The sequence below is a fragment of the Lissotriton vulgaris genome, chromosome 1_1, assembly GCF_964263255.1.
Source record: "Lissotriton vulgaris chromosome 1_1, aLisVul1.2, whole genome shotgun sequence".
Classification (NCBI taxonomy): domain Eukaryota; kingdom Metazoa; phylum Chordata; class Amphibia; order Caudata; family Salamandridae; genus Lissotriton; species Lissotriton vulgaris.
The window spans coordinates 408,946,828-408,961,265 of NC_141685.1; the positions used below are offsets into that span (position 1 = coordinate 408,946,828).

The window sequence follows — 14,438 nt, forward strand, 5'->3', positions numbered from 1 at the left end:
TTCTCACAGCGACCGCCATCAAAGGGCATGTCCATAAGTGTGTTTTGGGCATGTCCATAAGTGTATTTTGGGCATGTCCATAAGTGTGTTTTGGACATTCCCTGAAAATCAAGTTGCTCTCAACCAGGCGTGGCGTCGAACCGCCACCGTCGTTGCAATCGATCTGCCCAGTGAGTCGACGGTGTCTAGCCCACAACGAATCATGAACTTATATGAGTCTCTCCCCTCTGCAACAGCCTGGGACAGAGCTGGCCAGGCCTCCTCCAGACACTGAGGCAGCACTTGCGCCACTGTATCCCACAGAGAGTGGGGTTCACGGACCGCAGCGCAGAAATGGTGGAAGAGAAAATCTTCTTTCCGAACTGATCCAGTTGCTTGGATTCACTATCCGGTGGTGTGGAAGGGAAGGTGGTCGTGGAAGCAGAGGCTTGGACAGCCAAGCTCTCGGGTTGGGATGTTGGGAGAGGCCATGTTCCCATCCACAGGAACTCCTGTGGTGGGACTGAACCAGGTGCCCAAAAGAACGTCGGAAAGTGCTTTGTTGAAGGGGAGCAGTGGCAACGCAGAAGTAGCTGCTGGCTGAAGCACTTCTGTCAGGAGGTTAGTCCTGACCGCCACAGGAGGGTGCATGAGGTGTAGTGCCTCGGCTGCCCTACGCAACACCACAGCATAACTAGCGCCCTCCTCCATAGCCACGGTAGGAGGAGATAGCATGTCACGGTCTGGTGAGGTATCCAGACCTCTGGCATCCCAAACTCCTCTGCCCAGTCCGTGTCATCCTCGCAATCCACTGCAAAAGAGTCCTCAGACCACTCCCAGTCCTCCCCTTCCTCCATAGGCCGTTCCACAGGCTGAAAATAAGGAGCAGGGGGGAAATAAGGATAGAAATCCTAGAGCAACGTTAAGAACGGCATCGACCGACGCCAGACCAACGCCACGTCCCCTTCGGGACTGAAACTGCGGGCGACATTGGAAGTGGTGCCAGTGGGGTCGACGTTGGTGGAGGTGTTATGAGGTCAACCGGCGTCGACCAGGATCCAGACCTGGATCCATGGAGGTCCCGCGTCGCTGGGGCCGAAGCAGGCAGTGTGCCGGGACCGGAGCCACCAGCAATGGAACTCCTGTATCTGGGACGGAGTCGTCGACGGAGCCGGAAAGGGCGGGTAGGCCGGCGGCGACACCACAGGCTCCGATAGCACCGCGGGGGATGCACCACCCGCACCCTTAGCCGCATCGCGCAACCGGCAAGGGGAAGTCGGAGAACAATGACGTTTCTTCGACTTCTTGTGCTTCGCCTTACCGACCCAGAGTGGGAAGACTTGGATCCTGAGGATCGACCTCCCACGGGACCGGGATCAGGACCTCGAATGGCGCGGAGCCGACTTCCGGGCCTCCAGTAGATTTCAGGACCGCTCCCGCAAAGACTTCGGCATCATGGCCCGGCAGTCGGGGCACGACTTGGGGTCGTGGTAATGCCCCAGGCAGAAAAGACACACCCAGTGCGGATCCGTCACCGACATAATGCGATGACAATCCTCGCAGGACTTAAAACCAGGCATCCTAACTGCACCAGGAGTCGAAGACTCAATGAAAAAATAGAGACAAAAAGTCTAAAAAAAGTCAGTCAAAAAATGACTGGAGGTACCTGCTCTTCTCAGATCTGTGCTTGCTGGCGCAGAAAAAGAAAGAACTGACATCAGCGTAGGTGAGCGGCGCCTAAATAGCGCCCGCAACATCATCACGACGCCAACGACAGACACGTAGCCGCACAAGGCCACCTTCCGACCCGCAGGGGTACTGCTGACGAAAACTTTCCAGATCCAGTCTGACGCATGGGGGTAATTCTATCACTTGGTGTTCTTTCACATTCACAGAGTACAAAGACTCTTAATTATTGTCATTTGTTTGCAGCAGGACCACCTCAAACAGAAGGTGCTATATATAGACAAGGACTATGTATGGTGCCTGGTTTCATTACTCATTTACTTTGAAATGTCTGTATTTGCTTTGCGTACCCCTAAGCTTCAAGTGATTTTATTATGGATCTTGGTTGTCCTTGTAGGAAGGTGGATACCCGACTATGGTTACCCCAGATTTTTGCCTAGTGTTTAGCTGGTTTTCGAGTTGGTTGGCCTGGGATCCTGCTAATCAGGGCCCCAGGCTATCTGCTCTCTCTGTAAAATGGACTCCATGTACCTTAGGTACATCTCCAATTGGATATTGGGTCACCTTCTGAGCCACTGTACAGTGTACTATAGGTACCCAGGGCATAGGTGCATCTAAGGCCTACCAGGGGCTGCAGCATGTATTATGCCACCCCTGGCTGGTCATCCAAACTGACACAACTGGCTGATCACTCAGCTGGGGCAAAGTTGTGTAATCACCCCTTGCTTAGGTATAGTATTCCTATACCTACTTATATATAGACACATAGTAACCTATAAGTCACTCCTATGGCAGGCCTTAACAATCCTGGAGGCAGAGTGCTTGGTTATGTGTGAGATGGTGCTCTAGCATGAGCTGAGCCTGTCTGCAGCTTTCGGAACCATGTCCTTATAGCTGTTCTATGATATCGCCATACCATATACTTTTAAGTGCATTATAATCCTCGCGGTTAATGCTAACTTTGGTTTGGCTTTATCCAAACAGGTCGTGTAAGGTGTCATACGCTTTAGAATACTACCCCCTCGCCAATTCTGGCTACGGGGGTAGCATTCCACCCTTCTAGAGGGAGAAGACATGTTTTTGCTGACTATCCCGGTTAAAGTTAACCAGAGACCCAGCGTCACAAAATGGACGCTGCTGCCACTGACACAAGTCTGACCTCCTGCAGCTGGAGTCCTTCCAGTCACGGAGGTTTGGAAAATAGGTTTCCTGCCTGGGGAGGTGCGAGCACCACCCCAGACAGGGCTTTTTGTATTGGGACAGGGAGGGCTGAATAGAATGAGACACTGCCTGGGGCACACTATGTGCTCCATGCATACCCCAGTTCAAACCGGTTGCTGCGGCACTCCAGCCCCAGCTCTGGCGCAAAACTGGAGAAAGGAGAGAGGGTGTAACCACCCCCCTTCCTGGTCCCACCCAGAGGAGGGACCTAGTCAGTAATCCAGCCCCTTTTAGTTGTATAAAGGTAGGAGCTGAGTCCTGAGACTTTAGATTTGATCCGGACTGAAATCCGAAACGAAACTCTAGGCCTTCGACATTCTGCTGAAGCTGAAGAATCTCCATTGTGGCCAAGGAGTGACCACCCTGGGCAACCAGGCACCATCCAGCAAATCGATGGCTTGCTTTGTCGACGTTCCCGCAGGAACCCGAGCACAGAGCCTGACAAGACCCAGACTTCCAGACCTCTCTGACCCGCTCTTCACGACTGCAGCATAGCTGAGATCCGTGGAGGCGACGAGACACGTGGGAAGCGACATCTTGAAAAGCCTGCAACTTGCTACCTGTGCAGCTCCTGAGGCACCTGTGAGAAGTTGGCCAGTTATTCAGTGTTCACTATTCTAGTGATCACTATGTATCAGTCCAAACAACCCTTATGTTGATTGGTTGTAAGTCAACCGATAGACCAGCTATCCTAGTAGCATGGACAAGAGCAGTCTTCGGGCTAAACTCTAGAAGGCGTGTTAAGCCAGCTGTTATACCATCACATATACCCCTTGAACACCAAGTGAAAGGACACCAAACAAGTGTTATTAAAATAAACAGTGTATTTATTTAAATCACAACAGCCCTGTACTCTTTATGAGGACAGGGTACTAAGCACACAACAAAACTCTTATGAAAATACTTCAAGTTGCACAATTTACACAAATGCCCGAGGGGCACGGAAAACCATATACTATGGAAGTGGAATGCGAAATTACTAGCAGGTAAGTACTGGACTAATAGGCTTTGGAATCGCTAGGACTACGTTACTGAACCTTCAGATTACTAGTAGGAGGCCTAGGGGACTCGGGTGCAGAGTGTGCACTCTCACGCGGGATGCGGGACAAAGTCTATGGGAGCTAGTAAAAGCAAAGTTAGTGTTCTCGGGCGAACCCGATAAGGTAGGTCGAAAACGACAGTGACTCTGGACCCTTGGGTAGTGAGGCTATGCTGGGGCACCGAAATGCCGAAGTTACCTAGCCCAGGGGCTGCGGCTGCATAGGTCTGTTAAGACGTCGGGAATACTCGTTGACGGACCAGGAGCCTGAAGAAAGAGTTGCTGGCAGGCGACCAGTGAAGATTGTTCGAAGTGATCCAAGCCTGGATCGAAGATGGATGACACCTGAAAGCAGAGGGGACCAAGTTCGTGACCACTAGCCAGTGATCAGATGGCACCAGGAGGGCACCGGATGGTAGTCACCTCGACCAGGTGAGTGGGCGACGCTGGGCTCTGCAGTCTCACGGACCAGGAGGCGTTGTTGGCGACCAGGATGGAGGTGCGAGCTGTCCCACGATGATTGATGCTGTCGACGTCGCTGGACCCAGGATTGGGGCAACAAGTCTTGGCAAATTCAAGCCCACGCGGTGGACCTAAAATGGCGTCTGGAGTGGACCAGGAGGGTCCGGGGTGCTCCTCTTTTGGAAGGGAGCAAGGGCCAGTCTGGAGCAACCAGACCAGCAGCGTTGTCGTCGTCGGGAAGGCCACAAGCCAGCGGGCTAGTAGCCAGACAACGCGGTGAGCAGCAAAAAGCAGAAGGGCCCCACGCAGATCGTGGAGATGCTGGGGGCTGGACTTCGGTGCTGGAGCTGCTCAGGGTCGGGGCTTCTCGGACCCCAAAGCACTCACCAGAGAATCCCTCGGCGGTCGTGCTGGATAGAAGTCGTGCAGTTCTGATGATGGCCGGTCCCTCGAGGTCTCGTCGCACCTACGGTTCTCAGCTTAGCTGTATAAGTAGGTAGAGGTGCCAGGGAAGCCGGGTCTCGTCGAGCTGGTCAGTCGGATTCCGGAGGAAGGACGTGCAGCAAACCGCAGAGTTCTTAGATGGTGCCTGCGGATGCAGGGTGACTACTCCTTAGTCACAAGGGAGAAATCTTGAGAAGAGTCGAGAGTTCCTTTCGTGGAAAGTAGTTTCTTGATTCAAAGATGATCTAATTTGGAAGGGTCCCCGCTCCTGCCTTCATCCTAAAGAAAGGGGTGGGTACGCGACTAGGTCCTGCCCTAGGGGTGGGACCAGGAAGGGGGGTGGTTACACCCCTCTCCCATGCCGGACTTTCCCCAGGCCAGGGCTGGTGTGCCCCTGGAACTGGTTCTAGCCGGCAGATGCGTAGTGAGCGCCGGGGTGCCACTTGCAGTCATCTTCCTGAAAAGCCCTGCCTACCCAGGATACACAAAACCCTGTCTGGGATGGTGCTAGCACCGCCCCTGACAGGAAAACCTTTGTCCAAGCTCCCCTCGCTGGAAGGACTCCCAGCTGCAGGGGGTCAGACTTGTGTCTGTGGTGACAGCATCCATTTTGTGATGCTGAGGCTTGAGTTAACTTTAACCGGGGTTCACAGTTACATACATGTCGTGTCCCTCTAGAAGGGTGGAATGCTAACCCAGTCGCCAGAATTGGCGAGGGGTTAGTTTTCCAATTCGTATGACACCTTACTCGACATGTTTTGATAAAGCGATACCAAAGATAGCATTTAACCGCGAGGATTATAATGCATTTAAGAGTATATGGTATGCGTTATCATGGAACAGCTATTAGGACTTGGTTCCGCAAGCTGCAAACGGGCTCAGCTCATGCCAGAGCACCATCTCACACGATTCCAAGCACTCTGCCTTCAGGATTGTCAAGGCCTGCCATAGGAGTGATTGATAGGAATCTGTGTGTCCATTTTAGGGTTAGATATAGGTATACTATATCTAAAGCAAAGGGTGATTACACCACCTTGCCCCAGCTGTCGTGCAGCCAGTTGTGTCAGATTTAGACTGCCATCCAGGGGTGGCATAATACATGCTTCAGCCCCTGGTAGGCCCTGGGTACACCTATGCCCTGAGTTACAGGGTCTGATAAGGTGGCCCAGTACCAATTGGTAAATGCACCTAAGGTACACGTTGTAATTTAGTGAGAACAGCTAGGCTGTGGGTCTGATTAGCAGGCCCACAGCCAGAGAAAGTCGTAAACCAGTGAAACAAAAGCAAAAAATCTGGGTGATCATAGGATTGCAGGCCCTACTCTCCTACAGCACCCTCAAAGCTGTGCACTGGGGATTGAGAAGCCCCGATCCCGAGCTACATCTGCGACGAAGATCAGCCCCCCACACTCCATGAGTTCTGCGTGGGGCCCTTCTGCTCGACACGTCCGGTTGCTGGCCCGTTAGCTTGTAGCCCTGTGGCGACAATCCTCTTGAAAATCCATCGCTGGTCTGGTTGCTCCAGACTGGCCCTTGCTTCCCTGAAGAGGTGAAGTACCTCAGACCCTCCTGGTCTGCACCAGAAGTCTTTTGTGTATCCTGCGTGGGTTGCCTTTGCTTAGGCTTGTTGGCTCCGATCTTGAAGCCGACCCCTCCATCTGCGAGAACCTTCGTGGGACAGCTCCTCTTCAGCACCTGGTCGTACTCGACGCCTCCTGGTCCGCGTGGCTGCAAAGACAAGCTTCACCCCAGCACCTGATTGCTCCTCGACGACATCTAGTTCCACCCGGTCACTGGCTAGTGACCTAGACTCTGTCCCCTCTGCTTTCAGGTCTTCTTCAACTCGGATCCACCCTTGGATCCACCCGGACATCTTTCTCCTTGTCGACTGCAGCATCTTTCTTCAGGTCTCCATAGGCTTAAACGACGAAACCCGACACATCTTCACACCTATGCACCCCCCGTCCGTGGGTGAGGTAACGCGAGTACTTCGGTGCTCCCAAGGGTATTGACTATCCAAGTGTCTAAGTCTCTAGTTGTTTCCTCCTAGCTCAACCGGAAGTGTCCTAAATCCTTTTATATCTAACTTCTATGTTCCCATTGACTTTGCATTGAATCCCGCGTGTGTGTAAAGACACTGCACGCGTCACCTGTGGGCCTTCTACTTCTAAACTTTTGTTGAGATAGTGTAGCCCCAGCCTTTCCCTAGGCCATAGGCCTTTCCTTTTCTCGTGACGTGGTACTTATACCACTTTCTTAGTATATGGTTTGCTTGGCCCCTAGCCCCTAACTGTAAATTGTGCAACTTAAAGTTTAATAACCGAGTGTCTTGTTATGTGCTTTGGCCTCTGACCTCATAAAGAGTTCAGAGTGTGTTAGAAATAAATACATATATATTTTATATATATCCTGTGTGGTGTCCTTTCATTTGATATTCAGGGGGTTACATATGGTAAAACAGCTGGCTTTACACGCCCTCAAGGGTCTTTTAGCCTAAGACTGTTCTGTCCATGCCACCACTAGGATAGCTGGTCTATAAGGTTGACTTACAACCATCACCATTAGGGTTGTTTGGACTGGTGCAAGTTGATCACTAGAATAGTGTACACCATATACCAGGCCAACTTCGCACAGTCCTCACTTTCTCTTAATTTGCATGCCCCCAATTCTAGTGTGAATTCACTCGTACTCAATCTACACTAATAATAATTTGGTGCATGTGGCATTCCTTCCATTTCTCCAGCAACGTAGATAACAGGTGTTACTATTACTCAAATTAATGTTACTTGATTTACAGAAGTACGAAAGGTGGAAAGCAGAGTTGACCTTGTTAGGAATTGCACTAGTGTCAAATACAGCAAATGTCTGCAGCAAGCACCATTCTTTATACCTGCTTCTCTGCCAAAACATTCAATAATCTACATCAGGCGCAAACCATAAAGTGCTTCTTACACATTGCCAAACAAATAACGTATCACCATCAAACCCAAAGACTGAGCCACAAAGCCTAACATGCAATTCCATACATTGTGATTCACCTAGAACATTTAATAAATATGTTCACACTAAAGAACCACAAATACCATGTTTACTTTACAGCTGGCCACCATCCAACACCGTCTTAATAACTTAAGTGACACCAACCTCTAAATCCCACACTTCACATATAGTTTTACTTGACTAGAAGGCTTACCAAAAAGTAACAACTAAAAACTGGTTCTCAGACACGCTAACCCAAACTATCTAACAAAAAGTGACATAAATGGTTAAAGAAATAGTCTCTTTTCAACAAAGTCTTTGAGAGTTACTTGGAATGCTGTGATTGACTGCATCAACTGGGTCTTGTTTTAGGCCACTGTAACACTTCCTCTATTCGCTCTGTAGTCCGCTTATTTTTTTCTCCCACTAAACAATCCATTTTCCTGCTGTGCCTAACTAATGTAATTGCAATAAAACCTCATGTGGGGTTCTCAGAGTTGTTTGACAAACAATATATTTTAATATATGTTTACTGTATGTTACAAAACAGTAGATGAGAAACTTGCTCATCTTTTTGCGACATTATTTTAGCCTGATAAATCAAGACAGGATGTAAAAAAAAGAAAAAACAAACTAAAAGACAGTCCCTAATAAATGGTATCTTGCTTACCTGATATATTCTCAATGGCATTTTTTCAACAAACAAACCCTTTTTCTCTCCTTTCCTGACTAGCTTCGTCAAGATGTAAAGCCGGTCATTGTTAGATCTGTGTGGTCGAGGAGATGACTGAGGTGAAATTTCGGGTGAAGAAGGAGCAGATCTAATGGAAATAACATAGGTAGAAACAAATCAATTTAACGTCCTAAAGTTAAAAAGTTATTCTTTTAACAGTCATTTTCAGCTAAAGAAATAGATCATCAAAAGGCTGCTAAATATATGGAAAGGCCAATGTTTCTAAGCTAAACAAGGTGCCAGGAAACTAAATTACTTGCTGTGCTTTATTACTCTCAAGTCAATAAAACTTTATTTGGGTTGTTACAAGCAGAAAAGTATACAATTTACATCTTATCATTCCATTAAAAAGCATAAGCAAGGCAGTATCATGTAAAAGCACATATTCATCACACATAAAATAGCCCATTTTCTTATAAAATAGGAATCGGATATCATCCTAAAATTATTAAAAATGAGATAATTCATACATGTGCATCAAGTCCTTCCGATATGTCGGGTGCAATACAGTTATCCCTTAGTGACACTATCTTGTATTATCCTAATGGAACAACTTACTCAGTACACTTGAGGAACACTTCAACTTTATCCATAAATTTCCCCAAAGCACAGGCTATATCTAAGTTCGCCATTCCCACCAAAAGGTCAACAGCTTGCATCCTATTCTTAATCCTATATTTTTTGAAGATCGGGCATAAAATCTCCTTTCGTATATCTAAAATCTTGATGCAATCTAATAAAATGTGCAAAATATCACAGGGGGTACCCAACGTGCAAGTGCATTTACCATTACTATCTATCATAAAATGTTAAACCCCATTATTCGCATGACAGGGGTTGATCCCAATTCGCACGTAACACTTCACGCTTTAAACAGTAGCTAGGTAACCGGTCTATATATGGATAATGTTGGTCATTTTTCCAAGCCAAGGTCATATGGGACACTGACGTTTTTTTGCAAGAGGTACTCACGTTCATGCATACGGGACATTTCAAATCCCTGTGACCTAAGTTGTTTCCTGCCTATTTTTAAATGGCCTAGCTGCTGGCTTAGCCTGAACCCAAGCCTCCCATACGCTTCACTTATTGTGGCTCTGGTCTCTTTCGCCTAGGTCCGCTCACTGATGGCAATTTCACCTTTACACCACTGGGAAATTTTGAGGGTCTCCCTGACCCTAGAAGCTGCCAGAAACGTATTAAGGCCATGCAGGAGATGATTCCCAACTCTAGTCTTGCTGCTTGTACCATAGATGATCTTGGCAGCGAGAACAAGCTTTTTAGGATATTTCCCTACTCTTTATCCCAACAGTTTTTGCTACTTAAATAAAGAACCTCTGCCCCATACAAGAATTGTGGAGGGACCATTGCTAGGTAGGCTTTTATAACCGGCCTATCCGACATTTCTCCATATACACTATTAAATCTTTTTAGACCCTTCACAGAAGCCGATGTCCTCATTTTTAAAGCTTCCAGATGGGTATACCATTTCAGGTTACTCGTAAATCACATTCCCAGATATCTGTATTTTGCTACCCTCTCGAGCAGTTCTGTGCCAAGATACCAGGAGAACTTTATTTTGCTCTTCCTGAAACATAAGATTTTGGTCTTCTCCATGTTTACTACTAATTTTTTATTTAAGCAGTATTCTTTAAACATGTTTAATTTTCTCTGGATACCTATCTCTGTCTGGCCCATAATCACCAGATCATCTGCATATAATAAGCAGGATATATGGTTACCTCCCAGTTTCGGGCTGGCCCATCTAACCTCTCTTAGTTTTTGAGGCAGGTCAGCTAAGAGCAGGGAAAAGAGTAGAGGGGCAAGTACGCACCCCTGCCTCAAACCATTACCAATCTTGACCCTCCCAGACAATCCTCCCTCCTCATCCAAGATTATATGGGCCCAGTTTTCAGTATGTAAGGCCTGGATCAAGGTCAATAAATCGGCATGTAGTTTGTACCCTACCAGGGTTGATCACAGCTGCTCCCTGCCCACAAGGTCGAATCCGGCACGGAAGTCCACAAAACAGCAGAATAAATTACCCCTCTGTTCTATCGACTTCTGCGCGATGGACCAGAGAGCAAAGCAGTGGTCCACCGTTGAATGTCCTTCTTTAAACCCACCCTGTTCTGGGGGTACTATCTGTTTATCATCTGCCCAATCCTTTAGCAAAACTAAGATTACTTTGGAGAATACTTTTTCGCCTATGTCCAGGAGATTTATCAGGCGATAGTTTTTAGCGCAATTTACGTCGCCTTTTTTGTGTATTGGTCTGATAATAGCCCCTTTCCAACTATCTGGCATAGTTCCAGTATTTAATATCCCCTGGAAAATATTCGAGAAAAACTCGACCCACCACTCTGGATTTGTTTTTATAAGGACTGCTGGTCAATTATCTGGGCCGGGAGCTCGTGTTAAATTTAACCCAGCTATTATGCTCCTAATATGACCTGGGGAGAAATGCTCTTTTACTTTTTCCCTGACTCCTGGCCAGCTATTGGGTATTATTTCCACCCTCCTTGGCCATTTACCACAAATTTCCTCAAGATAGACCACCTACTTATCCTCTGGAACGGAGAACTGCAGGGTCCCTACAACTTTCCCCGTACATTCTTGTATCAGCTTCCAGAAACCTTTCACTTTTTTTTTCTTCTATTGCCTCAAGTAAATTCATCCAGCATTTATCCTTATAGGATCTTTTTTTATCTCTAATAATTACCTTGTATTTTATTTTTAATTTCTTAAGTTCAAGTGATGATACATCATTGTATCCATCTCTAAGACGTCTTTCATGTTGCCTAATACCGGTCTTTACTTTCCAGCAATCGTCATCAAACCATGGTTTATTATTAGGTGTAATTTAGCTTTACTTACTAACTCATTTTTGTCATGTTTGATTTTTATTCTGAGGCATTCTACCAGTTGCCTTATTGTACCCTCATACCAGGATATGTCCTGGTAGTAGGTTTTCCATCGCAACAGTTAACTGGAATGCACTCAGTTTCTTTATATATTCTTCACCAATCCGGGTTGGAAGTAGCTTTGGGTATTCAACCTCTACTTCTAACGCTTTTTGTCTCTGCGGGGGCCTGTTTGCCTGAAATTTTATCAGCAGTGGGTAGTGGTCACTGCCCTCAACCATAAGTATTTCGAAGTGTTTAATTAAGTGGAAGCTCCATGCTTGGGTAAATGCATAATCTATGGGGCAGTTTTGCCCCATAGATTATGCCCTATGTTAAGGGTGCGCTTTGCGGGCCGATCCGCTTCCTTTCTTGAGTTAGCACAGACAAGGCCCATAGCTCCCAACAATTGACCAAGCTCCACGTCTTGGGTTGAAATATTGCAACTAGGAAACTTAGCAAACTCTATGTTATATACTCTTAACAGATCACTCTGCCAAGAGTCAATTTTTGGGGGATTTAATCTATGGTTAAAATCACCCAATATCAAGAGCGCGTCTCTAGGATAAGTATCGCATATAGCATCCAGGTCCTTTTTGAAACGTTCCAGATCCACTTTATACTCATTTATTGTTCCTTTCTGAATATACACATTTATAATGCATAGACATTCACCTCCTGAGGTATTATTTACTTTCCGCTGTCTACTATCTAATGCCCAATTACACTTGAGTTCAAGGGGTTCTATATCTCTAGCTATCCTTGTTGAAACCAACGTCATCTGACTGCCTGATGGCCTACCTACCATGTTCTTTCTTGCAGGTTTCACATGGTGAGTATAGCTTTCAGTCACAGGGGTTTCGTCGCACAGCCAAGTCTCCTGTAAACCGACAATATCGGTCCTCCTAAGGATGTTTTTAAAACTTTCCTGTAACAATATTCTTTTATATCCATTAACGTTCCAATACAAAATGGATAGGCTGTGCGACGACCCTAGATCCTAATCAATATTACTCAAGTACCTATCTTCCTCGCAATCCAAATATGCCAATTCTCTAGCTCTATTCCCGACCAAAACATCTTCATTATTCCACCCTGGATATTGAGGAGTTATAGTGATTTCAAGAGCTTCCTTCCTACCCCGTCCCGAACTAATCAGTTTTATTTGCCGTTCTCTCAACTTTGCAGGGTTCTTGAGGAACGGTTTCCCTTGTTTGTGCATCAGCACATCTTCCCTTTTTAATATTCTAATTCCTTCCCTTAACATCTCAGGTTCTGCCTTTTCCATTGCAACTTTTATTAGTGCTGAATGGAGTAGAACCTTTGTTATTTCCTACCCATTGATGTTAACCAAGAATCCCACTTTTTTTAGATTTTGCAAATGAAGCGAGGAGCTGGGAACGATTCAGGGGATTTAATTTCTTAATTCTTTCCCCCCCTTTCCCTGTCCTATCGGTTTTACAAATAACCAAGTATCTGCAGGCATATCTAGCTGCAAAGTTTGTGGGCTTTCATCTGGTGTTTCTTCCCTCCTTTGCCTATTTACATCTTTTCTACCTCTATTCCTGGGCCCCTTCCCGGAGTTTGGATTACTAGGCCCTGCGCCTAAGGACATCTCCATCCCCATCCCCAAATCTGGTGCTACGTTCTCCTTTTCCCCAGGATATTTCCTCAGCACTCTTTACCATACTTTTTCCTGTTTTCCACCTAGTTTGTCCCTCAGGTCTACCGGTAATTGCTCCTATATTTGTGAAGGTTAGCTTTTTTATTTCTGGCATCACTCCCTTATCAACTGGCCTTTGTTCTAAAGTTACCCCCTTCCCGTTCTGTTGCTTTGCGGGTTGGCATTTAGATGGGGCCTTTTTCCCTTTCCTTCGCCACGGGGTATTTTGTTTTATACTCCTCCTTTCCCCATATCTCTTTATAATGATAGGGCAACAAGATATATATACTGTTGGTTCGTCCTCCTTAGGTCTACTCACCCTTACTACTTCTTCCCCCCTGTCTGCTTTAATTTCCTCCTGAACTTCTACTGGCCTTACTAGTGAGGGCATTAGGCTTTTAATCTGTGTCAACTCCACAATTATATTCTTAAACTGGTTGTCTTGTGTTTCTAAAATTTCATTTTTTTAAAGTGAGACCTCTAAAATACCCTGCAAGGTTTTCTTTCTGCATCAGCATAATCTCAAGCATAGATAAACTGGAGGAACGTTGTCACCTCCAGACTATGCAGAGGGAGGCCTGATAAGTCAGTTCGGGCAGCAAGGGATTTTACCAATCTTTCTTTCGCACTTGGGCGGAATTTCCTATGGGCGAGGGAGGTCTCCTCACATAAGAATTTGCCTGTGTTTGCTCTTTCTTCTTCCACCACCTCTACCTCTATGTCCTGGATAAATAGCGACTGGAATAACCGTGGTGAGGAAGACAGGCGTGGTTCCATCGGATGCTCAGCAATATTAAAATTAGTCTGGTTCAGAGATTTCACGCATATAGCTGCCGGGTCCTCTATAATTTGCGGGGTCTCTAGCACACATGTCAACTTATCTGATGTCTACTTCGCTTTAAAATGTTTGCCTATAAAGTCCTTAATAGATGTTGATACTGCTGATCCACTTGTTGCACCTGCTGTCTTGGAATTCGCTGATGCTACCTGTGAGATTAGGCCCAGTGAAGGAGTAGACCCCATTGCTGCAGTTTTACTTCCGGTGGGTGTCACCATTTACATTGTTTGATCCTTTCGGTATTTCAATCGGGTCCTCCATCCCAGAGCTTTATTTCCTGTTTTCTTGGGTAACAGAGTCCAAGAAGTGAGAAGGGGCATACTGCTAGCTTGTCCAGAGAGTGAACACACCAATTTATTACTCACATCATAAGGAATAATATTGCAGATTTCACATCAATGGCAGAGAACTGAAATAGCGGCAGGATAATACATTAAAAACTCCTAAACAAATGAATATCTGTGAACACAGCTCTTATGGAACAGGATTGAACAT

The 14,438-nt window shown here is 46.4% G+C and overlaps 1 protein-coding gene across 3 annotated transcripts in view; it reads right to left on the minus strand.

Moving 5' to 3' along the window:
- The window catches only part of USP24 (ubiquitin specific peptidase 24), a 1,909,144-nt gene that overhangs the window by 551,419 nt on the left and 1,343,287 nt on the right, over nt 1–14,438 (minus strand). For all 3 annotated transcript variants that reach the window (XM_086952711.1, XM_086952716.1, XM_086952707.1), the window contains exon 51: nt 8,480–8,630. In XM_086952711.1, coding sequence (XP_086808837.1) covers nt 8,480–8,630 — 151 coding nt within the window. The remainder of the gene's footprint in view (nt 1–8,479; nt 8,631–14,438) is intronic.